This window comes from Mustela putorius, unplaced genomic scaffold (genome assembly GCF_011764305.1).
Source record: "Mustela putorius furo isolate JIRA1106 unplaced genomic scaffold, ASM1176430v1.1 tig00000785_pilon_pilon_pilon, whole genome shotgun sequence".
NCBI lineage: Eukaryota > Metazoa > Chordata > Mammalia > Carnivora > Mustelidae > Mustela > Mustela putorius.
This window is the reverse complement of record NW_025421480.1, coordinates 6,450,654-6,468,655: the sequence shown is the minus strand read 5'-3', so window position 1 is coordinate 6,468,655 and position 18,002 is coordinate 6,450,654. Positions and strand designations below refer to the sequence as shown.

The 18,002-nt window shown below is 37.2% G+C and overlaps 1 protein-coding gene across 11 annotated transcripts in view; it reads left to right on the top strand.

Moving 5' to 3' along the window:
• The window catches only part of CEP170 (centrosomal protein 170), a 124,002-nt gene extending 106,301 nt beyond the window's left edge, over positions 1-17,701 (top strand). For 7 of the 11 annotated variants that reach the window (XM_004756796.3, XM_004756795.3, XM_004756793.3 and 4 more), the window contains 6 exons: positions 2,775-2,952; positions 4,968-5,138; positions 8,559-8,647; positions 13,267-13,360; positions 14,129-14,180; positions 15,880-17,701. In XM_004756796.3, the coding sequence (XP_004756853.1) occupies positions 2,775-2,952; positions 4,968-5,138; positions 8,559-8,647; positions 13,267-13,360; positions 14,129-14,180; positions 15,880-16,169 (874 nt within the window). In that variant the 3' untranslated portion in view covers positions 16,170-17,701. The remainder of the gene's footprint in view (positions 1-2,774; positions 2,953-4,967; positions 5,139-8,558; positions 8,648-13,266; positions 13,361-14,128; positions 14,181-15,879) is intronic. The other 4 variants (XM_004756794.3, XM_004756792.3, XM_013058425.2 and 1 more) reach the window with 3 other exon arrangements.
• Positions 17,702-18,002: the final 301 nt, after the last annotated feature.

Below are 18,002 nucleotides of genomic sequence, written 5' to 3'. Positions count from 1 at the left end.
CTCCGGCAGATTTGGTGGGGGTAGAGAATGAGAATAAGAACAAGGATTATAAGCTCAGAGTTTAAAAAAAAAAGTACACAGATACGAGATTATAAAATATTCCAGTGAGCGTAATCTAGAAGCATCATGACGGAGTTAGTAAGCTGAGATTTAACAGCTACATGAATAGAGTCACACTCTCTGTTGAATTATAAATCTGTTCCTTCTACTTGAAAGGTATTCCTTACTTTGGTTTTCTTGATAATTTTGCTTTTTAGAATTCCTAACGCTGATTTTTAGTAGATGCTGAGACTTCTAAGGAGTGTGGATTTAAGCCAATTTTATGGTCTGTATTATTGAGTCAACTTTAAGATAGGAACTGGCACCCAGAGAAACAGCTGGCAGGTACACAACAAACTTGCAAATTAGAAGGCGGCTTTGGGGTGCTTACTGACTGAGCAGTTTACATCGTGTGTACATTAGTTATTTGTGGTAGTTTAGTTTTTACTACATAACCTGTTGAGACTGCTGTTGTCTGTGTATGTGACTTGTTTTTTCTAATTAACTCCCACTGCTGTCTGCAGATATCAGCAGCTTCATTGTACAAATGTCTGCATAAAAAAACTTAATACCAAAAGTGGATTTTTGGATAAGCGCATGCTTATCTATTTTTTTGTGTGTGTGTCTCTTTTAAGTTTGGTTATTCTGTTTTTCACCCTAGTTCATTTATTTCAGAAATGCAGGAATTGAATATAGTATCTAAAATAACACTTTAAACTCTTTCCAGAAGAATCCTATCAACAGTTAACAAGTTTTTAAAAATTACATGTGGAATGATAATGTGAGATGTAGCATGACGTAATAAAAGTGATCTAGTTAATACCACTTATTTGTGATTTTAACCAAAAAAAAAAAAAAAAAAAAAAAAAGCTTATATAACCTCTCCTAAGCCTTATTTTCCTCATCTATAAAACAAGATGTAAAGCAAGATGATGACTACCTCTCCTGCAGCGGGGCTGTGAGAATGGAGTGAGTTGACGAGTATAAAGCTTCTTTCTAGGGGTGTTCTTGATAACGTAGTGGTTTTCATTCTATTATTCTACACATTCCATAATTATATATAATATAATGTGCTCTTTACATTTATTCTTAAGTTATGAGTGATCAGAACATATTTATTGGTGTTCTTCCTACCTTTTTGTATTGGTAAATAAAGGAATTGACCACAGATTGTGTCTGCAAGGCCACAAGCTTCCTTTTAGCTTCTCTTTTTAAATTTGTAGCTAAATTGTTATGCAGTGACTGCCTTCCCTGGCAGTGTTTGCCCAAGTTAAAAAAAATAAAAATGTTACTTTGTACCTGCTTTCAATTTTAAAGTTGCAGAAGTTTTCACATGTTGCTTTAAGAATGTTCTGCCATTCCAAAACCTTCCCTGTGGAAGGAGCCAAATTGGGTTCCTAACTTAGGAAACTTTCGGATCTCATTGAATTGAGATCTTTTTGAGGAAAGCAAGAGTATCAGTGGTAGATCATTAAGTTTCTACCTCGTAAAAAAAAAAAAAAAAGTAAAGGAAAAAAAATCCTATTTTGTCTTTTGCTTATCACCGATAATATTTATTTAGTTCTTCAGTCCATGTGGCTGATAACACAAATAAATGGCTCTGTGGAAATGAGCTCCACCCCGGGATCTGGCCCTGCCTGAGCAATCTGTAAGTTGTGTTGTCATGATCAGGCCACTCGTGTTCTCTGGGAATGTGTCCTGACTCACGTTCAGTTAGAGAGGTTCTACCTCACAAGAACGCTGTGGCTCTCGGGAGAACTAACGTGTGGTGTGACATGCCGTGCGTAGCTAGAGGTCCTGCATCCAGGTTCCTGACCTCTTTGGCCATCTGGGGAAGCTTTGGAGCTCCTCTCAGAACAGTGTTTCTAAATGCATAACATATTTAGTTGTATTTCAGTATGACCGCATTTCTTTGTAATGTTACCAAAACATTATTTTTTTTTAAAGATTTTTATTTCTCTATTTGACAGACAGAGATCACAAGTAGGCAGAGAGGCAGGCAGAGAGAGAGAGAGAGGAGGAAACAGGCTCCCTGCTGAGCAGAGAGCCCGATGTGGGGCTCAATCCCAGCACCCCGGGATCATGACCTGAGCCAAAGGCAGAGGCTTTAACCCACTGAGCCACCCAGGCGCCCCTACCAAAACATTATTAAAGTGACAATGTAATATATGGTTCGGGAATATTCTTGCCGCAGGTTGAATTTTGAAATAGTAATGTCTGATTGTTTTGAGATACCTATAGCAACTATGATGTGACTCCTATTGGTGAAAAAAAAAAAAAAAAAAACCCAGTATCACTAATACATCTATTGTTTGTTACTCGTATTTATAATCAAAAGAAAAGCTAAGCTTCATTTGAAGGTTAGTGAAAATGAAGTTGTAATTGCTCTCTTTTCCAGGGCCAGTGACTCCTTGGGTTCTGCTCACTGTTGTTCTCCGTTAATACTAGTCATCAGCATTGACGCTGTATTTTAAAAAGATATATCACTATGTCTGGGTGTTTAACATGTTTTTCAAAGTGACGGTGTTTTGCAAAACTTACTTTTACTAACTTCGGGAGTTGAAGTTCAAGACTTTTAGTATCAAAATAGTTCATAGGATTTCCAAGAAATCTTAAGTTTTTGGTTCAGATCTTTAATTAGACACACAGCTGACATAACTGATTCTCTCTCAAATGATTGTTTTTGGAGCTGTTATTTAAAAGGGATTAAACTTCTTTTCTAAAATCATCACCAGGATCAGCCAAGACCTTGCTCTCATTGCTCGGGAAATCAACGATGTAGCAGGAGAGATAGACTCAGTGACGTCGTCGGGCACTGCGCCCAGTACCACAGTAAGCACTGCCGCCACCACCCCTGGCTCTGCCATAGACACTAGAGAAGAGGTAGGAGATCTTCATGGAGAAATGCATAAGGTTCTTTCTTTTCTTTATTTCTTTTGCTTTTAGCTTTTTGCTTCGTTTATTTTAGTTCATCCACCCTCCCCGTCTGCATGCAGCACTGCTTCTTCCAACTTTGGTTTGAAAAATTTCTTTTTCTGTTTTTGTAACAAAACTAGCAAAGGCTAACATTTGGTCTACTATTAACATGAAGTTGTAAAATTGTTTAAAACAAGCACTTTGTCAGCCAATTCTTGGTGTATGGTTTCACTTTAAAATATGAATATAAATGGCATCCGAAAAGCAAATCACAGCTTGATAAACGATTGTATAATGTTTCTATAAAGTTTGACAATGAAAATACTTGAGTTACAAAGGTATCTTTATACCCAGTTAGCTAGTAGACATCCCTACTAGCAAAGGAAGAGAAAACGCTACAGTGTCCACTACTTTAAATAATTCTGTTTAAAAAGACACATATATACTCAAAGATACTTTGAAAATTGAAATATATGTGTTTATGCACACAGACAAAATACATGTATATTGAGTTTTGAAACATTCTTGTAAATTCTGGAAGGGAAGGCAGCATATGTAGACTGTTGTCCTTCCCAAACCAGGGCTCCTGCTCTCCAGCTCCAGGGGCCAGTATCATGTAACTGGCCCCAGAAGGTACCTTTGCTGGATCATATAAAGTTAATGGTACTCTGCCACGCTGGCTCTCTTGAACCGGCGCAAGTGAAAGATGGGCATTTGAGAGAATGAATTAAAAGTTTTGTTCGGACAAAGCCTCACTCTTTATGTATCTGTCTTCTGGCTGTTTTGTGCTACAGTGTCAGAGATGAGTAGTTAGACAACCACTATATTGGCCACAAAGCCTAAAATATTTATTATCTAACCTTTTACAGAAAAAAAAAAATGCCAGCCTCTAATAAGCTTCCTTAATTTTATGAAGTAACATTCTCAAAAGTAGCCCAAAATGGCTAGCCTTTTTGACAAATTTGATTCTGATAAACTGTGTTAATGATATTTTCTTCCTCTGCTTTTTGTCACATTCCTTTTATAATCTAGTTCTTTAATAGTCATTTTGTTGTTGTTGTTGGTTTTTTTTTTTTTCCCCTTCATGTGTTGTCTGATTTGGTAAATGAGCTTTCATGAATCTGTGTAGAGTTTTGTTACCACATTGATCAATTTTAAATGTATATAAAATCATCCTCATTGGTGAAAAACAAAAGATCTTCTTGGTGGCAAGACATACACAATTCTTCTGGTACATTTAAAATGATAAGATATTATTTTCTCAGCTCTCTAACTAAATTGTACCTAACATGCTTATATATTCACTCAGATCCAGTAAAATTATTCAGACATTTCATTGAATAGACTTTCATTTTTCCTTTTTGTTTTATTTCTGAATATTGTACTAAAGTTTATTCCTTCTTCAGTAAACCTGAGTTACTTTGTATTATATTTGTATAATATGTACTGTAGGTGGCAGTATGTCATTTTTACTAGAATATGTAATTTCTATAGCTTACCTAAGACCAAAATATACTTATTTTGTGGATTTAAATTTTTTTTCTTTTGTAAACTTAATTGGAATTTGCAATTTATATATCTGTGAACAAATTTGGCACCTGGATTTGGGGAGGAAAAAAAAAAGGAAAAAAAAAAGATAGGAAACTAAAAGGAAAAGAAACATTATTTTACATTGGTAAGGCAATGTGAGTAAAATAAACTTGTCCATTTACATGGCTCGGCTTTTTCTGCTTATCATCTGTTTTCCATTTGGGGAAAAGCTTATCCATTGAAGAATTGAATTCAGCATAATTCTGTATTTTGGATTTTAAAAATAAAATCTTTTGTAGCTGAACATCTTATTAAACAGGTACCTTTTTATAAAAAGAAAGAGTAATTGGTTTATTGAAGACATCATGCTTCTGTTACTACCTGACAATGGAATAACTTCTGTCTAATTTAAAAAAAATGATAATGCCAGGATCAGTTCCTTTCCAAATTATTCTCATAAGGATCTGCTTTTGTCCTATTAGTTGGTTGATCGTGTTTTTGATGAAAGCCTCAACTTCCGCAAGATCCCTCCATTAGTTCATTCTAAAACACCAGAAGGAAACAACTGTCGGTCTGGTGATCCAAGACCTCAACCAGCAGAGCCCCCTGATCACTTAACAATTACAAGGCGGAGAACCTGGAGCAGAGATGAAGTAAGTAAACCACAAACTTTAACAAATGTCAGAAGAGGCATGTCCTGTTGTAGGAAAAGGAAGAGCTGTTCGATAAATGGGGCTGTGGAAGAAAGCACTTGTCCTTATTAGGAGTAGAATGAAATTTCATCCTGACATCACATCATGTACAAATAATTAACTACAGATGAATTAAGTTCCTAAAGGGTGCAAAAGCAAAACTTTAAACTTTTAGTAAAAAATACAGGTAAATGTCTTTCACATTATAGTCAGGGGTTATTTCTTAAAAGACACAGAAAGCTTTGACTTTTATAAAAGATTGGATAAATTAGAGTATATTAAAGGACTTTTGTGAAACATACAGCCAATAAAGGATTAGTATACAGAATACACGAAGAAGTCCTACCAATCAACTTAAAAAGGTAAAAACCACCCAATGGAAAAATCTTCGAAAGACATGAAGAGAAATTACCTAAAATCTTCAAAATACAGAGATGTTCAACTTCCTGAGTATTCAGAGAAATAACATTTCAGGACTATAATGTGATTCTTGTTCAACTGGCAACAAATTAAAAGTCTTAAAATATTAAGTGTTAGAGAACACAGATACATTGACCAGTGTGTTAGCGGTGGAGGTTAAATTGCTGCAGTTACTTTGGAAGAACGGTTTGACATTATTTCTTTCTTTCACAGAAGAAGTCATAGCACTGCTGTGGACAATAACAAAAACTTAGTTTTTATCAGCAGAAAAGTGAATGTATAAAGTTGTATGTGTATAATTTGTATGTGTACAAATGGAGTAATTACAGAGTAATCAAAATAAATGAACTACAGCAGTATGCCACAATGTGGGTGAATTTTAGCCATGTAATATTAAATGAAAAAAGTGATTCTCAGAAGATTATATACAATGTGATTCTGTGTCATAAATTTTTAAAATGAAAATATATACTTAGGACCAGAAATCGATGTAACGGAAATGATATGAATGATATGAAAAGGAAAGCCAGGGAATGAAGAATGGGATTCAGGATATTGTTTAACCCGGGTGGAGGGTGGCAGGGAGATAGCATGGAGGAAACCAGCTGACTAGTGGTAGGTTACATAAGTCAGCTGTTTCTGCATAACAGCCCACAGATTCTCAGTGGCATGGAGTGGTAACCGTGTGCTTATTGACACCTGTGGGTTAATTGGAATGACTCAGCTGGTCAATGAGAAGTCAGCCGTAGGTGGACTCCAGGCCTGCCCATGGGTCTCTCATATTGCGTGGACAGGCGGGCCAGCCAAGGATTGTTCTTATCATGGTTCCATCAGAAGCACGAGAGAGCAAGCCCCACCATGCAGACACATTTCATGTTCATGTCGAGTCTGCTAATATCCCATGGGTGAAGCCAAGCCATATAGTAGAGGTCAAAAGCAAGTGTCCTCTTCCTGTGGAATACAGAATGAGTATTTCTGGCCATCTCTTCTGTAACATGGTTAGTGCTGCATTCTAGCTTTTGTTTTGGCTGTTAGATTTATCGTAAGTTTCTAATTTATCAGTTATCATTATTAAAGAGAAAGAAAAAGTGGTCCAGATTAGACTAGTGATTTATATCATGAATCAAGAATTATGATTAATTCTGTGTACCTGTGAACCAATGCAGATAAAAATTGTTTAACTCTCTTAAAAATAAATGTGGCCATGACAAATAAGGTATGGAGAGGTTTATTAAAAATATTTATGATAATGGAAGTTAGTTGAAATGAGTTTGGGGGAAATTCAGGGATATAGAGGAGTTTATTCACCAAAGAATGGTTATTTCACACCATAGCACCATGGAAAGAGCTAATTGAGGAACGCCATGCAGCGGCAGTAACAGGCCAAGGCTTAGGGTGTGGGTAGGAGAATAGAGGAGGTGGCAGTGCCCTGGAGAGTCTGATCGTAGGCTGGCATCCTGGACTTCAGGAACAGGAGCTGCAAGTTAGTATGTAAGAATGTGTGTGTTCGCAGTAGTGCTGAGTAGAGAGAGATGTCCAGTGGGAGAGCTCGTAGCCTGCTGCACAGTTGCCCCTGCCATGCACCGGATGGTTTTAAAACACACTCTGTCCTCGCCTGAGTAATCGATGTCTTCCACTCTTGCTCTGGTTTGTTTCCTCAAGGCCCACAAGATACCATTGTGTTCCTTTAGCCTTCCATTGCCGGTATGTTGCTGATCACATCCTGAGTAACTTTTCATCCTGCACTAACTTCAAACCCTTGACATTCTCAGGTTCTCGTTTTCCATGGTGCCTTCCTTACTGACCTCACCCATTCCATTAGAATTTGTGTAGCAATGAATCACAGAATTCAGCACTTACTTCTTTTTAACAAAATACTTAATAGTGTTGCCTCCATTCTTTTAACACCTGCACTGGTCTTAAACAGCTTCTTTACCTCCAGGGCCATGTCTTATTTTCTGGACCGTCTTGCAGAGTCTAGATGCAGTTCTGAACTACAAGGAGGTGATTTGCGAACCCACATCTAGCCCCAGTTCAATCCCTTTTCTAGCTTCTGCAGAACAAATCCATCCGGCTACCTGTTTTTGTAGATAAAGCTTTATCTCAGCACAGCCAAGCCCACTTGTTGGTGTGTTATCTGTAGCTGCTTTCACAAGAACGAGTTTAGCAGTTGCGACAGAGACCAGATGGCCTGAAATCTTCACTTTCTGGCCCTTCACAGAAGAACTTTGCCAAACCTAGCTTTGCCCATAAATTTCAACTAGGATGCTATGAGCCTCCATCGTAAAAATTCATTCTTTTGGGCAAATTTTTAAGAAGTATCTCTCAGGGGCACCTGGGTGGCTCAGTCATTAATCCTCTGCCTTCCGCTCAGATTGATCCCGGAGTCCTGGGATCGAGTCCTGCGCTGGGCTCCCTGCTCAGTGGGGAGTCTGCTTCTCCCTCTCCCTCTCCTGCTTGTGTTCCCTCTCACTGTGTCTCTCTCTGTCAAATAAATAAATGAAATCTTTCTAAAGTATCTCTCCCATTAGACTCTGCCCCAAAAAACAAGGATTGTAATCTTCTTGATCTCTATACTTGTATTATTTGGTGAAAGAATAAAGTATTCTAAATTACTTATATTTTCCTTTTTTGACCATTTGAATTAGAGGCATGAAAGATGGGATCGTGACTGTGATTGATGATAGGGATAATGTGGATTGTTCTTTGTAAGTGATATGTGATAAGTGATACGACCAAAATAGTATGGAAACTGGACAAGTTATTTTTAAAAAGAAACTCCTTTATTGATATTTATTTCTCTTTCTCAGTTTAGTTATACATAACTCTAATGACATTCCTCATTTTTTAAATTAAAATTAGCATAAATACTAAATGCCCCTGAATCTAGTGATCTGTGACTAGTGTTCTCCGTGGTTATACAAAACAGAGATAATACTGTAATTTCTTTGGATGTTCCAGGTCATGGGAGATAATCTGCTGCTGTCATCCGTGTTTCAGTTTTCCAAGAAGATAAGACAGTCGATAGATAAAACAGCTGGAAAGATCAGGTACTGTTCTGCACTCACACCTCTGGGCTTAGATTGTCAGGGGACACCTGTTCCACTGCGCGCTGGGCTACCCCCACCCAAGGCCCGTGGGGACGAGTGAGGGCCGCAGTACCGAGCTCACTGCCGCCACTGTCATGTTCCGTCTCTTTTTTAGGTGTAAGTAATAGCCAGAAGCTAGGCCACATGAAGGGGGCAGAAAAGGAACCAGAAGACTCAATAATCAGCCCTTTATAATGGAGAGTTAACAGCTATAAAATTACTTAGATTAATTTTATTAATAATTAGATACAATTTACTCCTGCACAGAATAACACTAAGTATTTTAAATTAATAGACCTTTGGGGTTTCTTTTATAAGACCTGAAACTTGAGGCTAGTTTCGTCTTCCTCATCGGTAAAGACAACAGTGTGCGCAACCCTGTAAGACCTGAACGCTTGCATACTTGTAGCCGTGCGCGCTCAGTCTTGAGGGCCTCAGAACTGTGTTGGGCGAGTGACACACAGTCAGAAATCATTCAGTCTGATTAAATTTGGAGACTTCATTCCCATAAAAGGTCTGTTTATTTCACTTACTTATTCCTTTGGCTAACAATCCTTCCACTATGTCCTAGTTTTAGAATATAATTTTAGTGGAAATAAATTGAAAATAACAGTTTCATCACCTTCAGCTGCACTGCATGCTTGAGCCAGACCTGAGGCATGTGTGACCTGTGATTAGACCTGTGGATTTCACTGGGCGGCCTCGGTCTGTCTGGCTGCCTGCTGTGTGGGCAGCTCCAAGGAGCATGGGTTGTCATGGTGAAGGGAGCTCAGTGACCATGAGAGAAGATGGTGGCACCAGCAGACTCGGAAGTGACATCATTGCTGGGGCACACAAGACAGGCCTCAGCTACCGTGACATTAGAGTGCCGATTGCTTAGGCACTGCGTGTGTTGAAAATAGAAACAGGCTCATTTAGAAGCCCAGTCAGAAATTACAGAATGTGTTATTAAAAATAGCATGCAACTAATTTAATTTCCTTGAAATCAAATGTTGAGCCTGAAAATGTACACGTTTTTTAATTTAGAAAGGATCCAATGAAATTGCATTGTTATTATACTTTTTATCCTGTGTAACTAGTGATTCTAATAATAAAAAGGAAAAAGGGGTGATCGGGCTCAGTTGGAACAAAAGTTGTGAGTAATAAAATCAGTTAAGAAAGGCAAAAATAATGAAATTAAGACAAATCACATAGAGATAGCAGAACATACAGGTGCAGGTACTGAAGTACACAAGCTAAAATGCAAATTCCATGAGAGCAGTGATTTTTAATGTTAACATACCTAGAATAACTATGTAACTACTGGTTAATGAATGAATGTTAAATTAGTATTTTATAGGAAGTTAAGTTTACTTAAAACTCATAAGGATGTGTGAAAATTGAGAAGAGTAAATTATCTTGAAAAAATAGCAGATGTCAACATAATTGTAGTTATTAAAATAACTAATTATATATACAAGGTACTCCTTAAGAAAAGACAAACATGTGATCACTTTTTAACTTTTTTTTTTTAAAGATTTTTTATTTATTTATTTGACAGAGAGAGATCACAAGTAGGCAGAAAGGCAGGCAGAGAGAGAGAGAGGGAAGCAGGCTCCCCGCTGAGCAGAGAGCCCGATGCGGGACTCGATCCCAGGATCCTGAGATCATGACCTGAGCCGAAGGCAGCGGCTTAACCCACTGAGCCACCCAGGCGCCCCACTTTTTAACTTTTTAACTGCGATCACTTTTTAACTGTTAAGGGAATAAATAAGGAAATAAGCCTCCTATTTCCAACTGCATTTGGAGGGGCTGTTGATATACTTCACTGATACTCGTTTGAAAAAGTAAAGATACCATTATGTGAAAAGACCAAGGTGTACAAGAGTAAATACGTTATGAGGTCATTTGTATAAACCACTAAGAAATGAACGGAGGGAAGAACTATATGTGTATATATGTACACATGCACATATAGTAGGTATTCTGTATAATATGTATGTTTTTTCTGAAAGATTTGTATTTTTAACCACATTCTGTATTACTTTTGTCAAAAAAATTTAAAAAGTAGAAAATAGGACAAGACAGTGTAGATGACATCATTCTTTTAAACTAGAGAGAATCTAACTTAGTATTTTTTAGAAGACAATGAAGAGAGAAACTGGTACATTTTTAAGAGATCAAGGTAAGGGTTCAGGGAATACCAGAAGGTCAAGGTGTAAAATCTATGTAAAAATACTTCAGAAATTCATCGATGCTGTGAATTAATTTCTAATTCCTATAATTAAAATTTTAAGATGTACTGAAACCATTTTTGAATATGGTTTGTGAATTATAATATTCCACACAAATAAAATTTTATATTGCTTATGTGATGAAATAATACATTTCATCAGTTTTTGATAAGTACCTAGTCATGGTAAAAACACATTGAACATCATATTATTGAATCGTAAGGCTATCTGTTTAAGAGAATTCATTTAAGTAATTTTTTCCCAAAACTATTTCAGAACAGACAGTGAAGGACTTAGAATTTGACCTGGAGACTTTTTAGTCTAAAACCAACTGCTTTCGCAAAACGAGTTTTTGGCTTAATGGTTCAGTTGCTGAATGAAATTATCTTTGGCATTTCCTGTGTTTTCCATGCTGACATTTAATCTGACTATGATTTTGATTCCATAATGTAATACGAAGATCACTCAAAAGCTGTGAATTTTTTTCAGAAAGATCTATAATGACCTTTAAACAAAGACAGTTAAGTTCTAACCATTATGGTCTGGTCTAAAGCCATGTCTTGATCTAGTTTTCTGCTTCCTTAGTATTTTAGATAGTGTATTTGAGTTCTCTTCCTCAAGTCAAAATGCCACGTTTGGCTTCTTAAATCCATACCACGGTATATACTCATTGTCTTTAAAGTAAGTTTTTTATCCCTTCAGTGGCTTGGAGCTCTGGGGTGCTTTGTGTGTATGAATCAGGAACCTCTGGTGAACACTCTGACCACTGTCAGCAAAGGTGATAACATGTGTCCTTTAACAGTTTGAGAAGCCCATGCATCTTACCCAGTAACCATGTTCTGGCAAAATTCACTGGATTGTGAGCGCAGTGTGGCTAAGCTCAGACTTTCTGTATCACACGAGTTCATGGTAGTTCTCAGGTGGTCCATGAAACAGTCTTTGCTTTCTCTGCACCAGTCCTAATGCTGCAAGGGACTCTTAGAAACCACATAATTTACTTACCTGTCTTAACGTCTTGGCCATGATGATATCAGGTCTTAGACAGCTGGCAAGGAGGTTTATTAGTCTTTTGGGTTTAGAAAATTTAACAGTCTGAGAAGAATATTCTTTTATCAGTTTCTAGAACCATCGTTGCCCTTTTAAGCGTGGCGATGTATAGTTTGTAGATGTTCCAGACTTGATTTGATGTTGATGAATTTCATATTTTTCAAAAGTAAATTGAACCTGGCATATTGATCTTTGAAGAAATACAAATAATATGTACTATTTAATACTTAAATACTGATCAGCTTCCAGTAGTAATAACTTACTTGTACAGTGTTGATATTTATATAAGGCAGATATTATCTAATTAGATTTCCAGGCTCAATACAGAGATTTTAAAAGAAACCAGAAAGGTGCCTTTTATTCACATCTCTCTAAAACTGCTGAGTCATGTCTCAGAGATGCCAAAGTATTGGGAGAGAAGGATACCACTTTTAAAAGACACATGAGAAGGCGCCAGGGTGGCTCAGTGGGTTAGAGCCTCTGCCTTCAGCTCAGGTCATGATCCCAGGGTCCTGGGATCCTGGGATCCTGGGATCAAGCCCCATGTCAGGCTCTCTGCTTAGCCGGGAGCCTGCTTCCCTTCCTCTGTTTGCCTCTCTGCCTACTTGTGATCTCTCTCTGTCAAATAAATAAAACAAAATCTTTTAAAAATAAATAAATAAATAAAAGACAAATGAAAACTCTGTTACTTTTTTTTTGTAAGTTAAGACACTTGAGTTTAGTTTCTAACGTAAGGATAATTATCTTTATTGGCAGTTGTTTTTATCAAACGGATAGTGTCTTAACTCCTAGTTGGTCATTGTATACAAATATACTAACATAAGTTAAGACTTTTAAAGACACAGTAAGTACTCCAATTTTTAGCCTTAGAAAGAATGATCAGACTTTAATCAATTAACGATTTTTTCATACCTAATTCATTTTATTTTCATCTTACGTTTATAATGCGTATATTCCATCTGAATAAAACTATGTTTTAGTAAGTGGTCATTTTATGGTTGATTAAAATATTAGATAAAATGTGGGGGTTATATCACCTATACTTTATATTTGGTTTTCAGTAACAAATGAGATAACTATGAAAGGATTTACATGTGTATTCATAACCACTCACTTGCTTTTTTAATACAGATTTCTCACGTAAATGAGTTTATTGGTAATATTGGTTCAGTATTTTATTTGTAGTTGATGTAATGTTTAGTGGTTTCTTTATCCCTGGGTAACTTTTAAAAGATGCATTGCTTTTATATTATTGTTAAACATATGATAGGTTTTTAAAACATGGAAAGTAAAATGCTTGTTTTTTTTTTTAATTTCTAGAATATTATTTAAAGACAAGGATCGGAACTGGGATGAAATAGAAAGCAAGTTAAGAGCTGAGAGTGAAGTCCCTATAGTGAAAACCTCAAGCATGGTATGGCAGTTGTTCTCGAACATTGAACATTTAATGGGTTTATCTTAAAGGAGCAATATTCTTTTAAAGTGTTCTTTAATTTACATTTTTAAAAAGATAGAAATACACAGATTTGGGAAGTTTTATGCCTTCCACTATCTCTCATGGGGGTTTAAAATGTTGATTGCTTCAGAATTATAGATGGTATAAAGGAGGAACTTTATGTTTCTTCACTAATACTTTCTTGTTCTTGTAATGAGTATACATTGTAAATGGCAGTTTGAAATAAGAGCTGAACTGAAATAGAAGTGGACATGAATCATTTCCTCGGGAGATTGCTTGTCTCCTGCTCAAGAATCTATACAGGTTTTCATGGCTCAGGGAGTCATCCTAAAACTGAGGTCATGGTTCATCCATTTCTCAGAGAAAATCCTTATGCACTTTTTCAAAGTTGTCAAAAGTTGTTCAATGCAAGTATTTCAAAATCATTGCTTATACACGGTATAGTAGTATCATCTTAAACTTGTCTTTTGTTATCTTGTTGAAAAAATAATTGCAGTTAAACATTAAGAATTTTAAAATTTGAATCTTGTTTTTTGGGTATCATAATGATCTCCCGTCTTGTTGCTGCGGATGTAGTGCCATGTGAATGATGTTAAGGTTCCAAGTAAGAGGAGTGTGAGCGCCATTGCTTATCAAATAAACACGCTTTTCTTACAGGAACATTGCTTATCAAATAAACAAGCTTTTCTTACAGGAAGCTGATTTTTGTCATTGCTTTCCCTCCAGGAGATTTCTTCTATATTACAAGAGCTGAAAAGAGTTGAAAAGCAGCTACAAGGTACATGTACTACTAAATTAAGTAGGAAGGACTAACAGTTTCAGACAAATATATTCTAAGTGGTATCTCTTAAAATATTCTACTAGAACGTAATTTGGTTAACTATAACAAATATAACAATTGGTTAAAAATATAGTTCTTCCTGCCCAAATTATTCATAAAAAGGAAGCTTGGAAGCCCAGTATAAATAGGGGCACCTAGGTTCAGTGTCTGATGCTTGATTTGGGCTCGGAGCGGGGAGTTGAGCCCCAGCTCAGTGTGGAGTCTGCTTGAGATCCTGCCCCTCTGCCCCTCTCCCCTACTCACACGTTTGTGTTCGGGCACACGCACACGCGTGCTCTCTCTCAAATAAATCTTTAAAAAAAAGAAATAAAATAAAATGCAATACAAATAAAAAGGTAAAGTTAAATCTTGGGCATATAGGCTAGCTATTGTAGACTAATTCGCAGTATGATATTAACTATTTTATATGTAGATAAATATTAATATATGAAAAATATGTAAAATAATGCATTAAAATTGTATGCAACTCAGAATGCTTATTGACAGTTGGCTTTATTTATTTGATTTGACACTTGTTATGTAACCCAAATGAACTTGTATTCTGATACAAATCACAGTTGTTTGGGTGAACCACAGAAAAGAGCGCATATTGGCCAAAGGGTCATGATTTCCGTGTGTGCCAGTCTCCCTTAGGCCTGAGTGCCCGTGTGTGTCTTGAACTAGAAGTCTGCAGTGGCACAACTGGCCTCCAGAGTCAGCTGCTGATTCTACTCCATGTTTGTTGCTTGAACTACCATAGGCAGAACATGTTGGCTTTCACTAAGTGATTCTTAATGTCTGATCAATTTCCACATCCCAAAGGGTTATATTTTACCACTGTGGGGACACGAGTCTTGCTAATAACACAACGACTGCTAGCTGATAGAACAGCAGTGTACTTTGAAAAGGACCTCTTGAGAGTGATTATTATATCAAAGCTGCTTCCTTCTGCCAACTCCCCATTCTCCCCGTGCCAAGCTGAAAATCACTGCCTAAGATTTTTCCTTGTCCACTCACTCCAGGATCTTTTGGATGGAAAGTTGCTCTTTCACTGGCCCATCTCATAGAGTAGCAAGGTCTGTAGGGCTTGCTGGAGCCGCCATCGGGTTCTGAGGGCATCCCCATGGCTCCGGGGCACACACACCTTGCACACGTCTGACAACCCCACACACTGAACGACAGTGAACGACAGTGTGCCATGGTAGCATTCCAAGTGGGATGATGTCCTCCTGGCCTCCTCAGCCTTCCAGTTCCTTAGAACCCCATCTTGGCAATGAACCCCAGTCCTCTGAGTGGTAATACAACTAGGAGGGCTTATTAAAATCCCGCCCAGCATTTTCCCGCCTGTCACAATGATGGAAGCAAATTTCAAAAAGGCCTTTCTCCCAAACCTCAGTCTTCCAACAGACTCCAGAAGGCCCGGCCCATATGTGAGCCTGTGCAGGACACCAGAGAGCTCATTCAGATCAGGGTCATCTACAATAGAGGTCAGCTCCTGAGTTATTCAAAATGGGTTCTAAATACGGTATTCAAAAGGATTAGCCAAATTTAAGCTCATATAAGCATCCTTAGTTGAAATATTACCCTAGTCATAAGTAGTGTTCACATCCAAATTTAACTGCGTCTACAATTATCTTTTTTTTTTTTTTCCCTTTAGCAATCAATGCTATGATTGACCCAGATGGGACTCTGGAGGCTCTGAACAACATGGGATTCCCCAGCGCCATGTTGCCGTCTCCACCAAAACAGAAGTCCAGTCCCGTGAACAACCACAGCAGCCCCGGTCAGACACCGACCCTTTGCCAACCAGAAGCTAGGGTTCCCCATCCTGCCGCTATGTCAGTGTCAGCTGAATTTGAGAATGCCGAGTCTGAGGCTGATTTCAGTATCCATTTCAATAGGTTCAACCCTGATGGGGAAGAGGAAGATGTTACAGTACATGAATGACTTTCTCTCGATTGTTAAAAATAAGAACCTGTGGAATGACTAGAAATATTGGAAGCAGCATAGTGTTGACTTACACTAAACAAGACAGCTTGGTCAGCTACAATCTCGTTCTCTCGGTCTTCTTAATTTTATTTATTTATTTTTTTACCTGTGATGCGGTATCCTATTAATCCTTTCGGGCCGTTAGAAAACCACGAGAGGCACGTGTAGGAAAAAACAGATTGTGGCAGTTTTGCCTTTGTGGTTTTATGATTTTCAAATTGAATTCTCTGATTGCATCCTTTCCCTTCATAGATCTTTGTTTTTTTTCTTTAAGCCATGCTGTGACCTACAAGCAAATTAAATACCCAACATTTCTGACCCCCATGTCTCCTGTGCCAAGCTGCTCCCCGAAATGGACTTCCTCTTCATCTGTACAGATTTGTTAAACACTTATATTTGCTTCTTAATAATAGGATTTATATTAGTCTTCATTACCATTGGATACAATGACATATTACTCTCCACAGTCCAACTGACCTTTCCAGACAGTCGTTCTTGTGTTCTGAACTTTTCCAGCATATATGTGATTTCTATAACTTTGTTGCTACGTAAATTGTCTTGGGTTGACGGAGATGAACTATTATGTTTGCACTAAGATTTGCCGGGAGTGGTAGGTGGGCATAGCTCTATATCGGTAAGGACTAACCGTCTTTTTTGTACATAGGAGATTGATAATACTGTATTTGTTTTAACCCCTCGGTGTTTTACTCCACCTTCAAAAAACTCAATTTGGCACTTTTTTCCCATTTTTTTTAATGGAAGTAAGATTTTGTCTCATTTTAGGGCAAATGATAACTAGAAAGATTAGACTGTTGAGGTGGAGTATATTTTTTAAACTGAGAACATGTATATTGGTCCTGTGTTACCAAGTTTATATGTGACAGTTGAAAAAAAAAATTCCCTTGAAATGATCATGAAGTTAAAATTTTCTTCATTAGGAGACTTGGAGAACCAGTAGTCATAAGGTTAGCTGATAGTTTCGCTCCCAAGCAATGAATTGCTTCTGTGTGTTTCCCTGTAGAACCCAGTAGTAAATCCTGCCCGTCTTACACAGTTATAAGGACCCTGCAAGACGGCAACGATGAAGGCTCAGGCCTGTGCCACTAAAGAGGAAGCCTGTGGAAAAATACCTTCTGTAAACTTGTTTTTTCTCTTTCCAGTAAGTTCACATTTGGATAAGTTTTAAAAGAAAGTAATTATCTTTGTGTTTCCAGAACACTATAATTTGGGTGAATCGTAATTGCTTTAAATATTACTTAGTAAACTTGGACTTCCCCCTGACCCCATCAGTCTATAAAGGTTAAAACAGTGGCTTTTGCAACTTTTATGAATGGTCTTTAGTATTTCAGCAATAATCCTGTACTACATTGGTTTCAAAAGACAGACTAACTCTGTATGCTTCAAAACTTTACAAGATTTAAAAACTCCTGTACTTTTGGGCCAGTTAATAAAGATGCAAAAAAAAAAAAAAAAAAAAAAAAACCCTTTTTGTAGAGATGTAAAAACAAAAGTCTGTTGTGTAATGAATCTCATATTTTTCTTTAAATTAAAAAAACAGTAAATGAACTATTCTCCTTGTAAAGCTAACTTCTCCATTCTAATAAAGGAGGACTGGGAAACAAAAGGTTTGAAAGAACATGAATGGAATGATAACAAATGCTTTGAAGGAATAAGTGAAACATTAAAACAGGGTCAATCCATTTGAAGAAAAAGTCAAACAAAATAATCACCATTGCTCCCTCTTTTATTTACTGTTTGGGTACTGATGGTATCCTCATGGAAGTAGAAGGT